Genomic DNA, 22,570 nt, shown 5'->3' on the forward strand with positions numbered 1-22,570 from the left:
TTGTGAATTGCGGCAGCTATATTTTATTAACTGGGACAGCATGACAATAAGATATGTTGCCGAAGTGACAAACCTCTTCAATGCAGGACACGCATACTTAATAAATAGACCATGTTATGTAGTATTACATTTCTTACCTCTTAACCTCCAGATAATACAGCAAGCTAAGACATAACCAATTCAACTTCAATATTTCAAAACTTTAGACTGAACGTTTCCGAAACACATTATACCATTTTCTCTAACAAAAACTTTAGGGCTTTGTTTTTTATTTTGAAATTAATTTGATCTTAAATGTAAACCCTTCACTGCATGTAAATATTTTACTTTATAATTTCAATCGAATTCATTTACCTGTACAACATCAAACTTTTGGCTAATATGTTTAAAAAAAAATCATTATTGCTATTATAACCAGACAAGAAGGTCAGTTCTTGTACAGCATTTCCTGCCACAAGGTATAGCTACGGTTACACGCAGGTTGATTCTTGCCCCGATACAAGACCCGCAAAGAGAGAACTCAGTGCCGATAGGTCACTACCTTTTTAACGCTTAAAAGAATCCAAATGACGGAATAACACGCTTCATCAGTTGACGACACGACGCCAAATGAAATATAATTCACCTTATTCAATAACGACAAAATCATTTTATATGATCTCTTTAAAACAACGTAGCATTCGGTCAAGAATCCGTCGGGGTGGGTATTTCCCCATGACGTGATTTGCGGTATAGAAATCTATCGGTACGGGGGTTTTGTCGGCAGGACCTTATGGCTTTAGGATGCCAATGTAGATCAATCGTTTCGAAGCGCATTCACACAACATCAACTTCACCGATACATTTTTCACAGGTACAGGCAAAGCACAGGCGAGTTTACATAAGTAGGCCAAGCTTCAATCTGCATTTGTTGAATGGTCAAATTTTTCTCAACATGGAAGCAGCTGTTCATAAAAGCTAACTAAATTCGTCATGCCCGATAAGAAAAAGTCTTCATTATCTTATGTCTCAACTTATATATAGTTTATATATTTTACCCGTGTATCAACTCCGATTGACGCCATAAGATGTTTGTGTTAATGAGTTCTTTAAAAACCATTCAGAATATCGCAATAACACTGAACATCTCTGTTCTTGGTATCATAATAACCAACAGTGTATATGGTACGGTATACCAGATATTTTAACATCCTCACATATCAACAACACAAGTATATGTATAATTTTTCCCTGAAAAGGAATGATAACAAGACATGTCATTCTTAACATTTTGGTGACAATGTGAACGGTTTTAATGGGTAACACCAATGAGTTAAAAAGAGTTTAGATTTGCACCCTGTATGTGGAGGTTAGACGCTACACTCCTCCCTACGCGTGTTCTCGATACAAATGAAGCCTGCGCAGTGCAGCGTTTTGCCGATATAAACAGGGTGTTGATATGATGAGAAGGCTGATAATTACAATTTGTGGGGGAAATTAGACATTTGCCGTCGCTAGAGAAATGTGCATAGACAATCATTTTAATTTATATTGTAAGACGTGGCAGACGTCATAATTACATCATTGGTAGGTGACGTCACGAGTTTGCCACTTTCTTCTTGCTCGTTCTTGAGGTTTGAGGGAAATATAAACAGTTTCCGCAACTTCGCCTCAAACAATTCGCACAGAGGACGTTAACCTCAATCCAAACGCTGCAGTGTTTCACTTCAATTTGTGCTCTAAATGCTGACATGTATTGCTGGCAGTTTTCTCGCCGATAGCTGGCGATGAAAAGTTTTACACTTGATGATTTTCTTCCTGCATATCTTTTGGGGTGTCACCGTTTGCCAAGTCATAGGCCACTGTTACACCATTGGTTTCTATCTTTCTTGACGCCGGTTTCTCTGAGGGCGATGGTCCCCAGTCCGCTGATGGTTTTAGCAGAAATTTGATACGCTGCAATAGAATATAATAAAGCTTAAGTGCATTTCAATCTTAACTTAAAGTTATAGAACTTAAGAATGGTATGTGCCAAGAAGGTGGCACATAAAACAAAAAACTGAAAAGACGCTTGTTTGAAATGAGATTTTTTCCGTTTTTACTACCAGCTATTACAACTGTAGTAACCAACACTCTATTGAGCCGCATACCCGTTACACGTCTATGGGCCTCCTTTTTCCTTAAAATGGCATACTGAACAGTTAAATCCCATTTAGTTTCCTTAAAATCTGTTATGTTTCTTTTTTTTTCAACACGGGTAAAAAGCATAACTTAAAATATAAATATTCTTATTGTTAAGAGCAAGTTTGAGCAAGTCTTGATGAAATAGAGACGAAACCGTCAACAGGTTTTCAAAAAGTACAAATTTAAACATCATAAATATTTTTCAATTTAACTATTTATAAATCCAATAATACTATTTTCTCATAATCGACAAAGTTTATAAAATCTCAAGCAGACCTTTTTGACAAAGGCGTGGGGCATTTGAACACAGAATAAAAAGATTTATGATGTACAGATGACCCCATTTATTGTTTTGTAAATACCAGGCAACTAAAAAAACCGCATCTACCACTTTTTTAGATTATTAAAATACTCATAATAACTCGCATTATTCAGCGCCTATCATGGGTCACCGTACAAGGAAAAAGGCTTCGCTTTTTATTCATTCACATTAAAATAAATTAGGCAATTTCTGTTTGACCTGGTAGCTATCCTCCTCTGTGGGTAACTATAAGTACTCGTAAAGATTTTTATGCTATTCACGTATTCAGAACACGGTATCGTTTCTTTAGTTAAGGGGTTATGGATCACCCTTGCATTAATGAATTTATTTACAGCGAAAAGCATCGCGAATTGCGAATAGCGATATCACCTTTTATTTCGAGGCTATTATATGAGGGGGGGGGGGGGGAAGGGGGGGGGATCCCGAGTTATGGAATAGAGACGCTTGTGCTCGGTCGCAATTCGCGATGCTTTCGAGTTACGGAGCCCTGGTTGAGAATGCGTTAGTTTAGACAATAAATGTGCATCGTTGTAAGGCAATGTAGGGTTATTCAATTAAAGAGTATTCAATTAAAAAAACACACACTCAAGTTGTATATTTTAACAAATGCATTGCTCTGAATGGACATATTCTTCCACTATGATTTAATTTCCCTAGCTTTCCCCACTTCATATGTGATTCATCCGTTATTTTAGCCAGCCGCACTACCAGCTGGCTTTTCTCGGCAGGAGTTCCCCCTGAGTCATAGCTGCTGCCTTTTATTATGTAGATCCCAATCATTTAGCGACTTCAGGTGTTTTAGGATATAGTGATTTTATTCATTAATAGCAGGTAACGGATGCCCTGATCCGTTACTGGTTGTTTTCATCGGCGTACATGTAAATCCATTTATGAGACAAGATATCTTCAATTTAAGATATTAATGATTTCTAAAAAATTATTTTTACCAAATTTGGTTGAAATTTCAAGCGATTGGCAGTTATTCAGGAGAAAAAGAAGAGGTAGAGAAGAGAATGCAATTTCAACTGGGTCCGGATATTCTAATGCTTTTGAGCAATTGCTGGTTCTGTTATCCTTATCAGTAATTGCCAATTCCCTGATGAAGGTCTGCGCTTTGGTAACTTTTTTTTTAAACACATTAATATTTAAAGAAGTGAACGGTCTTGTAAACAGCTGTTTACCTGCCAGATATTTCCCTGAGCTGCGAATGCGATCCTCCACACCATAACCACAGGTATGGGTATTAGGGGGATGGTGGCAATAAACCAACCCAGTGGCTCTATCCAGTCAGGGAACCTGTAGTCGCCGTATGAAGGGGGCTTGTAACTGAATAGGCTGAATCCTAGAATCATCTAGAAAACATGATAGCAAATTAAATGCAAAGAAAGGTTGTATATTAATTTATAAGCAAATTTCATTTCCTAATTATGTCGTAGACATGCGTCGTGCTCCGAGGAACAGGCATGGAGGCACACACACCTCTTATTTATCTTGATCAGTCCCTGTATTACACATACTTCAAAAACTCGGATTGCTCGTTATTACAACCTCTTAGGCCCATCCTTTGACTAAAGACGCGTATTCAGCATACATGTATCAACCCTTTTGCGTTTTTGAATTACTGCACCCGTCATTCTCTCCCTCTCTTCCATACCGACGTCAAACTGACAAAAGTTGACCTGAAAAATGTATTATGAACCGCCAACATATCTTCAACATATTAACGGACACATATAGAACCCCCATCTTTTAAATTACGTTGATATTAAATCATTCTTTCTAAAACACCTCTCTCCTCCCCCCCACCTGCGTACCATTAGCAGTCCGGGTGTAATGAACCGCCAGCATATCCGCCACAGTATAAACGGTTTCCGTCCCACCATGGATGCAACGTCATCACTCAAACGGTCAGCACCTGAGGATGCAACAATTCAGGGATTGTATGTTAATCATAATCCTACTTCTACTTTCACAAGAAACTGTTGAAAGACTGATGTTGCGGTAAATGTTTTGATTTTTACAAATCGTTTTTTTCCTGTTTTTCTATTTTTTCTATTGCCTTGTGGTTGTAAGAAAAGCTATGCATAACAAGCCCAAACCTGCAAACGCTGTGCGTTTTATCCCCGTGCAACTTATTTGTCTTCATAAGTTTACCTGTATTATGTTACAAGAGTAAATTAATAACCCGTCAGATCCCCCGCACTACATAAAGACGATAATATTTATTGTTTTTTCCTATCAGAAAAACTGCGAATGACGAAGAAAATGTCTCTGTAAAATGCGGGAGGTGAGACGAATGTGTTTGAAGGTCTTATAACGGTTTGTACTACTTTGAATACTTTGCAAAATTATCTGGACTACACATCAATGCCTCAAAAACTAAAGTAATATGGATAGGTTCCAAAAAATATAGTAAAGATGTGTACCATCATTCCAGATGGAAACTTTATTGGGGGGTACAAATATTTGAGCTGTTAGGCATAACTTTTTCAGTAGAGTTAAGTGACATGATTGATCTGAATTATCAAAAGCAAATGACAAAAGTACAAAGTCAGATTAAACAATGGAAAAAACGCATCCTTAGCCCAATAGGTAAAACCACGATTGTAAAATCGTTATTAATTTCCAAACTTACCCATCTATTTATCTCCCTACCCAACCCAAACAACGGATTTATTAAATCGCTTGAGACTGAGTTTTATAATTTTGTATGGGGGTCAAAATGTGATAGAATTAAAAGGGACGTAGCCTCTCAAAATCACAACGCTGGTGGCCTTAAAATGATTGACATAAAATGTTTTATTACATCATTAAAATGTTCTTGGTTGAAAAGACTAATTTCTAGGAAACAGATTTGGACTAATATATTAGAATCCATATTAGGAAAAAAGTTAATCCAGAACCTGCTCGACTTTGGTGATGATTATGTCAGGAAGTTAGCAGAACGTATCCAAAACAAATTTTGGCAGGATACTCTGATAGCTTGGGCTTACTTTATGAAAGTCCAAATATTAAGGGAATGGGCAAGTGACCCAGGCGCAATACCTCTTTGGTATAATACTGAAATTAAGATTAACAACGCTTCGGTGTTTATCCCTTCCTGGTACAAACAAGGAATAAAAGTTCTTGGAGATATGTTGGACAATCAGGGAAATTTAATGAAAAAGAATGTGCTTGAACAAAAATTCAATTTGAGAGTCCAAACTATGCAGTTTAATAGCATGTACAGTGCAGTTAAGGTTTTTCTAAGACAATTTGATAAGGAAAAGGTGGCTATTACAGTCACCCCTTACTACCCGTTTCATTTCAAGGGGCTTATGCTAAATGAAAAAGGAAACAGATATGTATATAATGTCCTAAATAAGAAAAATATTATTCCCACTGGTGTCTGTACATGGAACCAAAAACTATTCAATAACGGGGACGCTCGCTTAAAAACGGTGTTATTCTCTTTGTAAGATTGAATGCGTTATAAAGCAGCTGTGTGTGTGTGTGTGTGTGTGTGTGTGTGTGTGTTACATGAGATACGGATATCATGATGCAGCGACCCTCTCAAATTACGCTTTACAATTACATTTACTGAAAATATAAATAAATAAATAAATAAATAAATAAGGTCCTTAATTTTAACAGAAAGCCTAAATTCCAGCCAAATAGAAGGTTCTTACCATAAACATAAGCTACTATAAGGCACTCCAGTAGCGCTATGATCACCACCGCAACTGCCGCACAATACCAGTCCATGAATTGGAACACGTATATACCACCCTGGAATGGAAAATTTGCACTGAATTTGAAAAGCAAAATCAATTAAAGTATGTGTATTAATAGAAAATCTACATACTGTTTCGAAAACAAGTTTCATCAACATTGTAGAGACATGAGTCAATCGTTAATTAGTCTTGCCGATCAAAGTCCAGACACTGTACTGTCAAAATTATACATTGTAGTTCCTTTGGCGTGCGTTTAACGTAATCGAAAAACTCCAACTCGATTAAAATGAGTTAATACTTTTAAGCTTTTGTTTTAAAAACATATTTAATTCACAGGACAGGAACGTGTTAACACATGGACGAAGAATGACTCACATTCGTTATACATGCTAGTCCCAGAAGAAATTCCACTACACAGACAGCGAGGGTGAACAGAGTGCGTCGCTTTCGTAGAATCCTGGGGAATTCGTCTATGAAGCTACTGGTGAGCGTTTCCAAGGTGACAAACTAGAAAACAGGAATATATTATATTACGGCAAGTGTTAAGACTAAATGATAATGGCTTTTATGACATTCCCCCTTAATGACAAACTTCTACTTTACTACATGAGTCAAATCCATAAAAAAATTGTATACAGAATATTATGTACCCGGTATTTTTAGTTTACTTCTATCGTTAAAGTAAAATGCGATATTTAGTATTTTGAGAAAAAAAAGAAAGAGATCTAGATTGAATGTAGAATTTTCTCCATTCTTCGTTACTTCTTATCATTGATGTAGAGTGTGGTTTTTCGTATTTGAGAGAGAGAGAGAGAGAGAGAGAGAGAGAGAGATAGGGGGGGGAGGACTTACTTGGCTGTCCAGTCCCAATGTGAGCAACATCAAGAAGAATAGTATAGCCCACAGTGGAGATATGGGCAGTTGAGCAATGGCTTCAGGATACACAACAAATGCAAGCCCAGGACCTAAAACAGTTATAACACTAAAAGATTAATTTGCAAAACAACATGCAGCTATTTTTTAATCTCCTAGGTTGTGAGTACTTTTAGTTGGGCGGGTTTTCATGCAGTGCTTTACCACATGATGGTACAAAAGCCAACTTTACATCACGCCCCGACGCTATGCTTCTCTTAAAGTACAATCGTTTTTTTATGAATTGCCGTAGCATTAATACATTGACATAGACAGGTTGAACCTTACTCGTTAAAAATTAGCAGGGGAGGAGAATTCTAACATGTAGCTTCAGTTTGATAGACGAGGTCTGTTATCCACATACTACAAGAGGAGCAAATTGAAAACCCATCACTTTGAATCGCGTGTGTTGCCCGCACCCACCCCCGCAGTTTCAGAGGTCATAAGAAAGTCACCTCTACTTATCGACTAGACAGACAAAGGTGAATTTCCAGCTGTGATCTCTTGGCTACAGGGTGTCAGCTCCGTGCCACACCGAAAATCGTTTTTTTTTTTTTTTTAAGTTTTTAAAAAAGAGAAAAAACAGCAAGTTCGCATTTGTCTGTTAATGTTTCAGACATGGCATTCAAAATACTTGTAACAGTTCCGAGCTTTCTTCAGTACATTTGGAATCACAAGTAATAGTAACACTCCCGATAGATATAATATATATTGATTGCATAGTTTATAAGCGACTGATCGTACGCACCTTGTTTGACCACTTCGTCGACTCTCAAACCGGCCACTTTCGACATATAACCCATGACGGAGAAGATAACGAAACCTCCATAAAAACTAGTACCACAGTTTATCATTGGGATTAACAGCGAATCTCTAGAATATAAAACGTATCAAATATTATAGAACTACAAGTTATTCATAAAAAAGTTTCTCAGTCTTCATACCTTTCACAATATGTGCAGGGAAATTCTAGATAAATTCAAGGTTAATTAATTGGTAACCGAGCCGAAAATGTAACCCTATCGACTCGTCCTTTTCAATTCTAATTAAATCTTTAAGTTCATATACCGTACAGTGCCATACAATAGAGGAACCCACACCTCATGATATTATTGTTGAACTCGTTATAGCTGGCCATAGTGATCAGTCCTCCCCAGGCAGGCCCTAGTGAGTAGAATACCTGGAGACACGCTTCGCACCACACCTGAGGATGTATAACATTAAATAAATATAAAATTATACTTTGCTTCTCAATAACTTAGATTATTTCACGCATCGCATCCACCTAAGGGTGTATAAAACTAAATAAGTATAAAAATATACTTTGCTTCTCAATGAATTAGATATTATCTCAGACTAACATCGTAGTATTCATGTGCAAGTTATAAGGCGTTAATCAGATTTGGGAGAGCACGAGAACGATGGGCCTCACCGCGTCTTGATAAACTTTGCTTTAAAAACCGTTTATTCACAATTCACTCATGCAAATAGGATGTAACATGCCCTTATAAATAATTAGTCAATAATTATATCATGTTTGGATGAGCTCTGATATTGGCGTGGGGAAAACATATCTGTGTGTTCGATATATTAATAACGCTCACTCTAAATTCGGCAAGTTTTGAGAAATCCGGCGTGAGGTAATATTTCACGCCTTCTAAAGATCCCTCGAGGGTCGCTCCGCGTATTAGGAGAATGGTGAGGAAAATGTACGGCGTGGTGGCGGTGACGTACACGATCTGAAAGAAAAAGGGGGAATTTACACTTGTTTCCCAACAGATTTCACCCATAAGATATTAATGCACAGCAGCGCTAATCAATGTATAAACCTAGTACGATTTAGTCATGGGTGAAAGTTGTAAAAACCGAAAACGAACTTGCATTCTGTCATTGCTTTTAGACCAAATTAGAAAAAACGATCAAAACAAAAACTGAAATTCTGAAATTGGGCATAATCCTGAAAACTCACCCATGGGTTTAGTACTTAGAAATATATTTTCAATTACTAAGCATACTTTTAAGCAAAACTGTTCCAAATTTTTAATTAAATCAAAACAGTGTTATCAGTTTTTATAAAAGCAGAATAAGATTTAAGTTACACTTCATACCAGTCCTGACGATTTCACTCCTTTGCATAAACAAACGAAGGTGAGAGCCCAGGCCAAAATAAGGCAGATCAGTAGTTCCCATTTCACAGTGCCTAGATTATCAATACCACTGGACATCCCCAGCACGGCGGACCTTAAAAGGAAGCAAAAAACCGTGCATCAGGTGTTTTTTTGTTATCACGGTATTCATAAATGAAAACCTAGAAGTGTATCAGAAAAGGCCTGCGCCACTCCTTAATGAAAGTGGAATGGGTGTTTCATGATGACAATGAAAGATACGGGTATTGGTTTTATTATATTTCTACTTTTAGGCCTACCTACTAAAATGGTCCTATCAACGGTCATATTAACGTATCAAAGTTGTCACTAATACCCATCAAAACAACTGCACGTTTGAACAATTCCCTATATTTGGTATATTTTCAATTATTACATCATTTCAAACGTTGAAATACCAGGGTATTATGTCCACATATTTTAAACGAACAGATCAAGGTAATAAAACTCGATCGTATGTTCCCCTCTAACAACTAATCAAGGAGCCACGCATATAAGCAACAGAACATACGCGGTTCACTGATAGTTTACACCATCTGTGTGGGATGCATGCACATACCGGCCGGTTCAATCCCTAAGCCCTTGACCTTTTAAGTTCCAAAATCGTAGCATTTAAACAGTTGTATATATGTGTAAATAGAGGAGCGTGACTTAATGGAAATTTTGGCCATGTTGTGTGCATGTAAAAACCGCGGGTTTCTTTGTGGCCGTTGCCTGTATACCTAATACAGCTGTTACTGCTTTTTTTAAAGTTGTGAGCAATGATTGTAACCTACTGCCAATATTCCTCTGTAGGACTTGTGGACTTGTTACAGAAAATGCTGTCTTCTATGTAAGATATATTACTGGCAAGATCTACAGTAACATTCGTGACCATAACCAAACCTTGGCCGGACGTGGTATTGCTTTGCAAAAATGGCAAATAGTTCAACATGTTGCCGTTTGAGTTAGTCCCAGAGGGGCCCAGAAGGGTTGCGTTGCGGCTCTCTCCCGCTGCCAGGCAGCATTCCGTGTTCCACCAGTTCCCACAACCACCCCAAGGCACCTCTGTTCCGAAGGACATGGCAAGGTAAAATAGTACCCAGGTCAGGATGACATTGTAATAGATACACAAGATTCCAGACACTAGGATCATAGCGTAGCCCAGACCTGAAATAAATAGGAATGCAAATTTTACCCTAAAAATAACCCTACCTCAAAAATATATTAACGGTGTTACAGAGTTACAGATGGTTTTCAAAACGAAGTCATATGACACAATAAAAGATCAGTACTTGTATCAATGCATATTTTTATATAGTAAATAAGCTACAAAGATTTATTTCAATCACACACCACTTGAATACGTTTGAATGTTACCTTTGAAAAGCGGACATATCCTCCAGGCGGTCATGGGGCTACTGGCCGAATACTGACCGATGGCGAGTTCCATAAAGTACAGGGGTATAGCACACGTAAACAAGAAGAAGAAGTAAGGGATCAGAAACGCTCCTGGAATATAAAAATCATGTTTTAGTGCCGTGGAATGAGAACCCGATTTCATGGAGAGTGAAAAATATGAGATAAATCATAAACATACACCTGCAAAAAGAAGCAAGTTAAATTTAAGGTTCCCTATCATATTAATAATTTCCATTCTTGAAAATTCGGTCTTTTCTTATGAATTTCCTAAATATAGCAGCAGAACGTCATGATATAAAATAAACCAAAATATTGAAAAAATGCCAAAGTTTATCCTGTAAAAATAACTTTTTTCATTGCAGATATTTTACATATTTTTAAACATTTTCCTTGCGTAGACTTAACTGAACAGATTAAGCTCCGGCGGTTGAAGTTGCCTAGGGTTGTCTCGTAACCTAGTGTAAAATGTACCAAAGGTATTCTGCGTCGAATTTTACATATAAACAAAGAGCTTTAGCAAAAGCCGGCTGAAAAGCCCCCCCCCCCCCCTCCACACACACACACACCCTCTTCTACCAGCCACAGACATGCAGACCATTGTTATCCAGAACTCATTCATCACAACGTTATCCATTGATATGTCAAGCCGATCTCAATATAACGCCAAGTCCTGATATCAAATGAAATAAATTAACACACAGTTGTATATAAACACTGCCGGGTTTGTATAAGCATACAGTCTGATGACGTCCATACATATTCAATAAGTAAAACAACACAACTTCATATGAATGAAAACAACAATATTCCTAACGGCAGGGTTCAAAGTCCACGCGCATTTATTGATTCTCTACCAATATAAAACTCAAGCCACGTTTCGTGTGTGTTATGGTGAGGAATGCACACAAACTGGCACTACCACAGTGTAATCAAATGGCAATAAGGCACATCTCAGGTGTAAACCTGAATTTAAGCACAAGCGTACTACACATCCCCATCCACCGCACGTCCTTGTGAGGTTTTAGAGCCAATTTTTGCCGGCAATTATGTACACTAATACGTAGAAACCTGTCCTCAACTAACCTCCTCCATTCCTCATACAAAGATATGGAAAACGCCACAGATTCCCTACGCCTACTGAATAACCTAGCCCCGACATGAAAAAGTCTAATTTCCGGCTCCATTTCTCTCGCTGGAGGACAGGAGCTTTGTAAGAGAGAGTCCCCTTTGCTTCTTCCTCAGTGTCTTCCTCGGAATTGTGTGTTGTGAGACCTATCATTTCGTCACGTTTAAGTCCCTCCGCCGTCACCGCACGCCTCCAGATTGTTTAGACATAGTTGACCTGATTATCCTGTTTAAAAAATCGTCTTTGTTGATGGAGACTAATAAAACACGCAGCGCACCCTTGAGTGTCGATGAACGTGCATCTTTCACGTGGCTCTGTGTATATTCGAGTCATTGGTTTCAACATCCGCTTTCAAACACGCTGGAGTCTGCGCATTGAATCCAGTCACGACTCCTTCCTTAACGTCTATAATACATGCTCTCAATTAAGCAGTCAACGCAGTATGAGAGTTATTGAAAGTTGGGCGGAAAAGACAAAGCCAAAATCAGTGTATATCTCATCATCTGCTATAGCATAAGCAACGAAAGCTATCTAATAGAATCTCATTAAGCTATTTTAGATCAAGAAGACAGCGAGTAGACTACAAACCATCTTTTTTAATGATAAAGGCCATTGAAATAATAAATCAATAGATAAAAGAATAAATCAACAAATCAATACATATATAAACGTTTAAGATGTGTTATATCTTTTTGTTAGGACCGGTAGACCGGCAAAAATGTTCACCGTTTTCAAATATTTAAATATTTATATAAAATATTTCAGTCGGAGTTTAATTCTTCTCGCAATTTCTTATTGTAAACGAAATGCTTATCTTTCTGGACAACACACACTATTGCAATGTTTGAGCAATAGAAGCTGGCCTCCGAGTGTTGCATAACAAAAAATATGCCGCGTCTTTAACCTTGCGCATATCTTAAACCAAGCCTTTTTAAAGCGGAAACAATATTATTATTGCCACGATTCTTTAAGCGTTATTAATCTCTCTGGTTGGTGTGGACGCATAGTGAAGACGAAAACCCGGTGTGAGCGGTACTCTTTCTTTCTCTCAAACTTTATTTTATGTATATATTTTGATGATATCCTGCTGAAAAAGGAAAAAGGTGAAGCAAACAGTCAAGCAATATTTTGAAAATATTCTTTCTGTTGAATACCATTTCATACTTCTAGGGGCATACTTCTCTGGCCATTTCGCCAAACCAGCAGCTAGACTAATACTTTTTTTACTTAATAAATGCATGAAGAAAAATGCATATTATTAAATCTTTTATTTTTAGAAAGATAATTGGTAAGTATGATGTAAGACCTACTTCATGTTTCCATAAATCTGGGGGTTTTGCACTGAGAGTAATTTAAAAATAAATATACAGGTTGAGCAACACAACAAAATCTGTTTCAGTGTATGCGTATATGTATGCTTATTTCATATACATAGTCCATAATGCAGGTCCCCGTTTTATGCAGGGAAGTTCTTGTCTTAATAGTTATGGGGACTAGCGATTCGGTGCACAATTAAAACAGTTATAACAATATATATTCCTTCATTCATAATTTGAAGTGCCAGCAGAAACCAAGCACATTGCTTCAAGGCCTTTATACCTATAATGATCAAGAGCGTTTTTGCAAAATCTCTTTTTTTCTGCAAATTTCTGCTAAATTTAGTTCCTTTGCTACAAGTATTCACCTTTCCGCGGCATTTAGCCAAAGGTTTTTCTTCGCCTAGAATCCAGCGAAAATTTGCAGCATTCTGACAATAATGCCAGACATTTAATCACGAAGATCCAAATTACAGTTAATTAGTTTTCAATTTAAGGTACCCAAAATGTGAAAGCGTGGTTATCAGCATTTATGTTTCTTTGAATACAAGGTCTCATCAATCTCATCAATGGCAGCCTTTTTGAAAAAAAATACTACAGTTATTTTTTATAAGAGACCCAATTTAACGGGGAACTTTTGGCATTTTCATTCATTTTTAATCAAACCCTTACAAACGGATATAGTAGTTTAGCAAGGGCGAAATGACTAAAAAAAAATATTCTAAGGGGTAACGTAATCAGCAATTGTTTGTCGCGTACTACAATCAATCAGTCATCCTTTCAAATATTATCTAGTAGCGGGCGTAATACCAGTGAATGACCTTTAGGTGAAAACACGGAGAAACATATTTTATAGGTTAATCGCAAATCTTTTCGGAAGATCAAGGCTCTGAAAGGGCACCTCTTTAGCGGAGATAATCACACATAGCATCTATATAGTATAATATAGTATAGGTTTGACTTTTTAACTACGGACGAATTAAATTGATCCAAATAGCAGCAGAGGATGGCATCTCCCTAACCCCTTTACCAGTGGATCAGGTGATTGCCTTGTCAGCTATTTTCATCTAATCTGCCAACTGAAGATCTTTAGACACACATTTAAAAATGCTTATTTGAAATGGTAGTAATAGTTATGCAAATTTGAATCTAATAGAGATTAATTTCTTATGTCGTGAATTTAATTTCAGGTGAGATGCACGTCCTTGATAACCGGCATATTCATCCCAGCAGGTTACTGTTGGATTTACTGGCAACTGGGAACAGACGTCACATGTCTGCGCTTTGGTACGAAACTTAGTCACGGCGTGCGAGTGACTGTGGATTTATACAAAATATCATTCAAAGGTAATTAATGAGCCAAAGAAAATTTGAAATTTTCTTTGCGGTATGTTATATATTAATTAACACTGAAGATTTTCAAATAATTGAAATTTTTAGAGGCATGCGACGTCTTAAACTTTTTTTTCAAAAAGTCCATTTTCACCTGCTTTCATTGTTGACACACCTTCCAGAAAGTGAATGAAGGGATTTCACAATGAAACGAATAAAAATAAGTAACATCACCGCCGTTCACTAGTATCCAACATGTAAACTATGTGCGCAAAATGAAAAATAAACAAAGATGGAGGAGTGGCAAATTTCCAAGTAAAGGTACCAAAACACATGTTCTTGAAGTGTGATAAGAGCAGGTGAAGCAGAAAACGATACACAACGCAAAATCACTTGTGATTCGAGCCAAACGTAAGACTCTAAAGCCAAGACGTGGTAATCAATAAACAATGCTATATATATCTATACAGATTAATCAAAACATTTACATATATTAGTGTTCTCCTATTTTATACGAGATACTTATTTTTCTTTGAAGGCTCAGTAAGTAGGACAAATGAAACTGCTAAAGAGTTCTGTATTCAACTAAACAAACCGTGAACAACATAAATGAGAAAGAGCAGAAACCAATAAAGATGTGATGACAGCAAAAGCAGATGTTACTCCAAGTATTTTTCAAAAAAAATGTAATTCATAATTAACATATAATAATAATAATAAAAAATAATAATAATAATACAAAATACACATTTCCAATACACAGCTTACCATTGGACGAGGGACATTTTTAGGACATGACATTGGGACTAACCTCCACCATTCCGCATACACAGGTACGGGAATCTCCAAATATTGCCCACTCCAACAGCATAGCCTATGCCGGACATTATGAAGTCGAACCTTCTTGACCATTTCTCTCTCGTCGGCACAGAATCAGCATCGGAAGATGTTGTTGATTTGTTTTCAAAATCGGCAGAGGCCGTCGCCACTTGCGCTACGGCCATTTTTCGGTATTCCGCAGTACACGTGTAGTTGCGAAAGACGAAGTAAGCATTTACACCGTCCAAACTAAACCCGACAAATGACGGGCCTTTTGAAATAACAGGCGAAATTTAGAGTCTAGACTCAGTGGCTGTGCAGAAAAATCACTTTAACAGCTGGCAAGATGTCGATCAGACTTCGAGTTTCAATAATATGTCTAACTCGCAAAAGATTATAAGTCCAAGCCAAAAGACCTTAATGGTTTCTTTTCATTCGTTCCAACACGAGTGCGGGCTCGTGTGCATACCTTCAGAATATCATCTCCAGGCTGAATGCCAAAAGTCACTTTTCTACTTCATGGCCTACTTGGAACTTTTCGTGTACGCATTCTAGCGCGAGCCGTTGGAAAACGATTTGACTCTCACAATCAGCTGCTCCATTCGTCTTGAGGCGGGCAAAAAGTCACAGGCACTGTTCACTAACAGTTAACCGTGTGTTGAGAATACATTTTGTGCATCAGCAGGTGATAGGTATGTCCAGTGGTGAAGTTAAGTGGATGCGGTGTATTTAACGTAAGAAAACAAAAAAAAATTAGCTTTGCCAAAGGAAGTGTTCCCTCCAATGAGATGCTTTAGTGCATTGAGCTTCACGCTTGTTCTATCTTCCATTCACGTATTACAAAACATGAGTTAGCACGACCGGATTTTTAAACACCTTTATAAACGCCATTTCCTGTGATTGTTATAAGATATGTTCCCCCTTTTAAATATTTTTCTTGATTGTTTCTTTCGTTGTTAGCATTTGATAAAACCTACATATATTTGCCCCCTCCCTCTTCCCGATTCTTTCTTCGGCACCTTTTATTGGCCAATAGTTGAAAACTCACAAAAGATAAGATGAAAACGATGCTTCAGATGGCCACTAAAACGATTTTCTGAGTGACTATTGAAAATTTAAGATTGTGCATATAATACATGTACAATATTAGTTATTGAATTATATCAATTGAAACATGCAATTTTTTTCTTAAACCTAAAAGTAAAAAATGTCACTTTTCATTTTCTCTCTTTCATAACTATGTTTAAGATCGCCGAAAAAGTATTTGAAATTATATTAAATGAATTTACAATATTTATAAAATTAGTATATTGAAACATTTTATCTTGATTGCTTTTCTCTGATTCTATCGAAATCATTGTTAATGAGGAGAGCTTAAGGTGTTGTTGTATTGAGGGTCCCATGAGGGGGGATCAGTTCAAGGAAATAATCAATTCACAAAATACAATAAAAAATTTTAGTCATATCTCACAGATGATTTCCAAAACCCTGAAAATCACGAATCATTGGATATAATGATTTCGTTTCACGAAAGGCGGAGATCTAAAAGGCGGCATTCACGAGTTATACAATTTATCTTCACTCTTAAATTCAAATCTAAATCGCAATAGAGAAGACAAAATGAGAAACAAAGCTTTCTTCAAAGTAATAAATTTAAATATTAAAGGGATAATAACTCTTCGTATGAGACCTATATTTCACAATAAAAACCTTGTGAATAACTCATAGAAATATAATATATTCTGTTTTACCAAGAAAACAGCAGTTATAGCTTTTATTCTGATATTTGAAATTGTCTTTAGACAATGTGACCTCCATTGATGTCTATACTCTGTTAAAATCTCTTAAGAGATTTTTAAAAAAAACCAAACTTTTTAGAAAAAAACCAGGGACTAACTTTGAATGTAAAAATGGATTCATTAACCATTGGTAAGTATGGGAAAATTGTTGTTTACTCCAGGAAAATTCATTTTTTGGCCGAAACGAAGAGTTATTATTGCTTTAAATTCATTAAATATTGAGTATTAAGCTCATTTAAAGCTGACAGGAAAAGGATACTAAGTGATGACACTGAAGTCGAGGAAAAAGTTTGGTGTCATTATTGACATTTGGCTCTTTTGACCTCTTCCACCAAAATAGTTACCATGCCTGAGATAATTTGGTTTCAGCAAGTCATAGGCCCGAGCGTTATGTAACTTTCCTACTCGCACAATATATTCATGTTTGGGGCAACTAAAAGAAGTAATGCAGTCCCAGTGTTAAGTTATTTTAATCTTGTTTACAAACCGGACACAAATATATAATCCGAGATAGAATAAAATAAAATTAACATTTTGAATATTATAGTCATGATAGTTGAAAAGTTAATAAAACGCGCCTAATTGATTTGTGGCACGCAGGAATCAGTATGATTGGATCTCAGATGTGGAGGGAAGAAGCAGAGTGACGGAAAAGAGATCTTACTTTGAAATCACTCATATATATATATATATATATATATATATATATATATATATATATATATATATATCAGTTATTGAATTGTATCAATTAAAACATGCAATTTTTTCTTAAACCTATAAGTATAAAGAGTCATTATATATGAGAGAGAGAGAGAGAGAGAGAGAACCCAGGGGAAATCTGTTACTGCCTGCGTGATCTGTAGCTCGTGTATGAGGAGTAAGGAAGTAAAGAAGTTACAAGGCTGGCTGCTGCGTTCATATCATTTTCCATGATTGACTAATCACCTAAAATATCAGTAACCAACCACGGTTACATCTTTTGTTTTTTGGCCACACTTTAGGTATATATATCAGCTACAGGTCCCTGTTACATAATTTTTTCTGGGCACTCACCTGCTAGAAGTCTTTAGGAGATAGTTCGTATCGTACGTGATAACCCCCAAAATACCAGCCTTCATTTTTTATGCTAGGTGGGTACTGGTTTGAGATTGGGTTACAATTCTTTTCACACCTGCCCAAAAACCAACGCGCTGATAGCCGTGCGGGAAACTTAAAATGAGTTGGACCGTTTACTTTTGCGTTTTCCTGCTTTCATGCTTCAATCCATGTGTATAAATAATTTATTCGTGTGCTGTGTTTTTTGTATTTATAAATTGTGTGTGTGTGTGTGTGTGTGTGTGTGTATGTGTATGTATGGTGTTCAGGTTTGTTCAAAACCCGATACACAAATCAAATAATACGGACAGTGTTTCCAACTGCACCAGAATTCATTCATGGCTTATTATTGTTATGTTTTACAATCGATTATTGAAATTGCTATATAGTGTGCGGGTTTTTCTGTTTTACGACACAGATAGAAGCTTTCAACAATGTACTTTGTAAACTTTGAGTTAAACTTTCAGGGCGCATTTAGAACCAGTTGATCCTCGAACGAACTAGTCAAATATGGCGCGACCAACTTGAAAACGTGTCCCCTGCTGGGAGGGCAAGCGTGGAAAGAGGGAATCCAAGTGCGCGCCATATATGATTCGCGGACTAGTTAGTCCACATATCAACTAGCTCTGAATACCCCCACTGTGTATAATGATGACCAAAAAAGATTTCAGATGGATTCCATTTACTGACATTGATTCTAACTGTACATGCCAGATCTCGGCCTTGGCAAGCAACGAAAAAGCGGTACATATACTACACGTTTAAACTAAGGATAACACAACCTAAAACATATACTGCGTAATCTGTACAAGATATCTTACACAAAAATCGTCTAAATGTTTCTACGGCGATACAAGTTAATATGGCCAACGCTGTTTTCTATAATTTCGTTCATGTATATAATATTCAACTAAGCCATTGCGGAGCAATCTACATGTACTCCAATACTATCATCGCATGTGACATTATGTACATATACTTTAACTTTTGCTAACCCAAGAAATCATTAAATGCTACTTTCTGACATACTGGTACATAATTTTGAAAATTGTCCATCAAGGGATACGATTGAAAGAAACTGTTTACAATACCATATATGAGTTAATTATCTAATTCGTAAAAAATTATGATAAAATAAATAACAGAACACTTCTAGTTCATTCTCTTTATCAATAATATATCAGTCACACTTAAAAACTCAAATATATACACTCAAATACCGACTAACAAAAGCCAACATGAAAAGAAAAACGCCATTTTAAAAGCGGTCTACTCTACTGCTGTTTATACATATCTGAAGGCACTGGTTTATATTTGACGAATACACTTGTAGTACAATGGTATCGACATTGCTTCCTGTACAGAAACAGTTTTATCAACTTGAGTTACGGACAGAAAAAGACGTTGATCTCTAGTTTACTTGATATTCTACTACAACCAACTTAAACGTACTGTTCACAATTTCAATCCAATCGATTTTATGACACATTTAAAAACTGTTAACCACACATCATATTATGTTTCATTATAATTGTTAAAATAGTTCTTGCGCCTTGCTGTAAAGAAAACCCCCACGACTCCTTGTTCCATGGCTAAACTACTCACAACTTCTCTTACACGATGACGTCAGTGCAAGTACACTTCTACAAGATGTAAGAATGCTTTGGCTTGCTCCTCTTAAGGTTATTGCCTGTGTTGGACGAACTGCGTGTTCAGTTGCATAGCAAATTTAGACTGGGTTCCCATACCTAGATCGACCCAACAGGATCGATCCATCTCCGAGGGTTTTCTCGCTAAATTGTTTTAAGCTTAAGCGGCTTAGATGTCTGGCACGCCTACTGAAGACATCTAAGCCGCGTAAGTTGATTGCAATTTAGTAAAAATCCCCTCGGAGATAGATCGATCCACAGTTAGTACGGTAGGGTCTGGGAATGGTCTCTTATTTGTACATTGTGACACCAATGTGACATCTTATAGTCAATGAAATAGCATTATGTGTACTTTGCGTAGGACTGCATTACTAGAAGGGAGAAAGCAATTATTATGTCCGATTAGTAGGCTGGGATCGGAAATTTGAAGGTACCGAAATTTCATTATTTTTGATTGGAACAAATCTCAACACAGCTTGTTCTAAGTGCAAGTCATAGCAACAGCGATTCTTTATTAAGAGTATTACTGTACCAGTATGAAGAGTAATACGAAATATAATTTATGTAACCAAGTACCACTATATTGTACATGTATAACCAGATTTGCATGTGTCACTTTCAAACAATCTATTCAAATTCACAGTTACAAGGTACAATCCAGTCACACCTGTATACCAGTGACTATACTTTTGAATCGTCAGTATCGTCTAAGGGCTCCTTCGATTCCTCAAAAACAGGATCTTCCTGATCCGGTTCCTGTGTCGGCACCCTGACAGCGTCACACCGATATTTGTAAGACGCTCGGTACTTAGCAACCGCTGGACCCCAATCCTCAGACGGCCTAAGCAGTGTCCTGATACGCTACAAATAAAAATATCCCAATGCAAACATGTTATAAAAACCATCAACTGATTCGCACTATACATATACTCCATAGCAATTAGTGTGTATTATTTACTTCCCCGAGTGCCCACTAAAAGTATACCTGTAATGATGCTATAAAACGAATAAATATATGCGACCGGCTCTCCAGCCATTAAGACTTTATAAAATGGCCATATAAGAAACTTCTTAAATTCTTCAAAACCACGTATCCTACCTACGTTTCCTCATAGAAGCAGATTTCATACACTCAAGACTGCATTTTTAAAAACATAAATCATTATCTTTAGTATTCACGAGCAAAAAATAATTTACTTTGTATATGTACATTTTCAGGAGATATGAGCAGAAGGGGAGCCAAAGAATCGCCACATCCCACCCTTTTTCATATCTTTGATCCGCAGGTAACTATAAATACACCCCTTGACCATACCTGCGTAAAAGGTCCCGGTGTTTTGTAGATTTGATACACAGCCACTATAGGTATGGGTATGAGCGGCACGGAGGCGAGGAACCATCCAAACTGTATGGCAGAGGGTGGGTAGCTGTACGTGCCGTAGAAGGGAGCTTTATAGTCTCTGACAGTCAGCACAAATGCAATCTGAAAAGATAAAGTGACAGAGCGAAGTTGATACTAAATAAAAAAAATCATAGTGCCTGCTGCAATCACGATTGCGATAGGGAAGACAGTCTTTGCGTCTTTTTTGTTTCGAACGGGACACGGAGCCGGAGTTTTGTTGTCGTTAAAATTTTTGAAACAGCGTCATGGCAGTTATTTTTTACTTAATTAAACTATGAACTTTAAAAAATGCGCGTCTGCCGTCATATATTATTATCTAAAAATTCTAACAACAGTCTGAAACATGTGATTTTAGCATTGTAACCACAGATATTAAACCTAGCCGGTAATATCATTTTTAAAATAAGCAAACAATATTGGCAGAGCGCATTTTTGTGGAAGGACTAGCATTATTACTTTAATTGAAGTTACACATATCTCGTTACGCCAAAATCTATACTTTGTGAAATTAGATGAAGTTTGCTAGTAAGCTATTGTGATAATGTACTGGGGAACTTACAAAAAGTAGCACAGGAGTTAAGAACCTCCAACATATCTGCCAAATGATGTTTGGTTTGTAGCCGATCATCATCTCGATGTCGTCGTACAATCGGTTCCCACCTGGTGAAATGAAAAATAGATCATACGATCAAGACATTTCAAACACACGTATAGCTTATCACCTTTTCCAAAAAAAAAAAAAAAAAAATAATAATAATAAAATAATAAAAAAAAAACGGTAACGAATACAATAATTTATCATAACATGATTTAAAAAAATAATCGTACAAATTAGTGGTATCATCTCCGCCTCCTGTCTAATTACCATATATCCAAGCTATGATCAGGACTTCAGACAATCCCATTGTGACAACGGCGAATGCGGCACTGTACCAGTCCATTATCTGGAACACGTACACTCCTCCCTGAAACAAACAGTATGTGATAGAAAGGCTTAGCCTCGTGCGCAATCTTAAGCAGTCTTTGCGGTAAAAACCCAGTAATTTAATACAAAGCGTCTATTTTAACTCTATATTGTAATGCTGTTAAAAAGTGGCGGTGATGTTTGGGATATTTTCAACCGACTCTGTGTGATAAGATATCTAAAAAAATGTCACCCAAGAACAAGATATAAAGGGATGAAAATGCACCTTAAACGCAAGAGTGGAAATGACACTGATTGCAAAATGTACACATTAATAAAGGATAACAGCCGTCATGATTGCGACAGTGAAAACAGATTAAGGCAAACTGTTTACCGATGTAACATCTTTATCTCCTTGTTTTCCAATTGCTTTCAAAGATCAAATGTTT

General features: G+C 36.8%; 2 protein-coding genes and 1 long non-coding RNA gene across 10 annotated transcripts in view; 1 reads left to right on the forward strand and 2 right to left on the reverse strand.

Moving 5' to 3' along the window:
* On the reverse strand, positions 1–15,855 carry LOC106151275 (sodium-dependent proline transporter). Of its 6 annotated transcripts, none has more exons than XM_087013614.1 (14): positions 15,262–15,855; positions 11,082–11,131; positions 10,635–10,766; positions 10,052–10,424; positions 9,219–9,351; positions 8,715–8,849; positions 8,211–8,314; positions 7,859–7,983; positions 7,051–7,163; positions 6,574–6,705; positions 6,154–6,253; positions 4,300–4,400; positions 3,667–3,837; positions 1–1,935 (listed from the first exon to the last, which is right to left on the reverse strand). In XM_087013614.1, the coding sequence occupies exons 1-14, from the start codon at positions 15,360–15,362 to the stop codon at positions 1,777–1,779; spliced, it is 1,929 nt and encodes a 642-aa protein (XP_086869740.1). In that variant the 5' UTR covers positions 15,363–15,855; the 3' UTR covers positions 1–1,776. The 6 variants fall into 6 exon arrangements, 5 of the variants coding, with proteins under 5 accessions (XP_086869740.1, XP_086869746.1, XP_013379913.3 ...); XM_087013620.1 differs by having other exon boundaries at positions 15,219–15,328; XM_013524459.3 differs by lacking the exon at positions 11,082–11,131 and having other exon boundaries at positions 15,262–15,853.
* LOC147764021 (uncharacterized) overlaps positions 6,546–22,570 on the forward strand; it is a 20,084-nt gene continuing 4,059 nt past the window's right edge. The window contains exons 1-3 of one of the 3 annotated variants that reach the window (XR_015334619.1): positions 6,546–6,682; positions 14,309–14,465; positions 21,034–21,101. This is a non-coding gene — a long non-coding RNA (uncharacterized LOC147764021). Of the gene's footprint in view, positions 6,683–14,308; positions 14,466–21,033; positions 21,299–22,570 lie in introns of those variants that run through there. The other 2 variants (XR_015334614.1, XR_015334620.1) reach the window with 2 other exon arrangements.
* Positions 18,624–22,570, reverse strand: part of LOC106151270 (sodium- and chloride-dependent glycine transporter 1) — a 19,979-nt gene continuing 16,032 nt past the window's right edge. The window contains exons 11-14 of the mRNA XM_013524441.3: positions 22,083–22,182; positions 21,777–21,877; positions 21,131–21,298; positions 18,624–20,676 (exon numbers count right to left, since the gene is read on the reverse strand). Of these exons, the coding sequence (XP_013379895.1) occupies positions 20,497–20,676; positions 21,131–21,298; positions 21,777–21,877; positions 22,083–22,182 (549 nt within the window). The 3' untranslated portion in view covers positions 18,624–20,496. The remainder of the gene's footprint in view (positions 20,677–21,130; positions 21,299–21,776; positions 21,878–22,082; positions 22,183–22,570) is intronic.

The sequence above is a fragment of the Lingula anatina genome, chromosome 1, assembly GCF_051362555.1.
Source record: "Lingula anatina isolate TDL-2025a chromosome 1, LinAna3.0, whole genome shotgun sequence".
NCBI lineage: Eukaryota > Metazoa > Brachiopoda > Lingulata > Lingulida > Lingulidae > Lingula > Lingula anatina.

Excerpts from the sequence above, each read along its gene's own strand:
- LOC106151275 (XM_087013604.1), bottom strand. The coding sequence starts at position 11,955 with ATGATAGGTCTCACAACACACAATTCCGAGGAAGACACTGAGGAAGAA. Across the intron at positions 4,401-6,153 it reads TATAGTAGCTTATGTTTATG|GTGCTGACCGTTTGAGTGAT; the intron begins GTAAGAACCTTC and ends TTGCATCCTCAG. Across the intron at positions 1,936-3,666 it reads CTCAGGGAAATATCTGGCAG|CGTATCAAATTTCTGCTAAA; the intron begins GTAAACAGCTGT and ends ATTCTATTGCAG.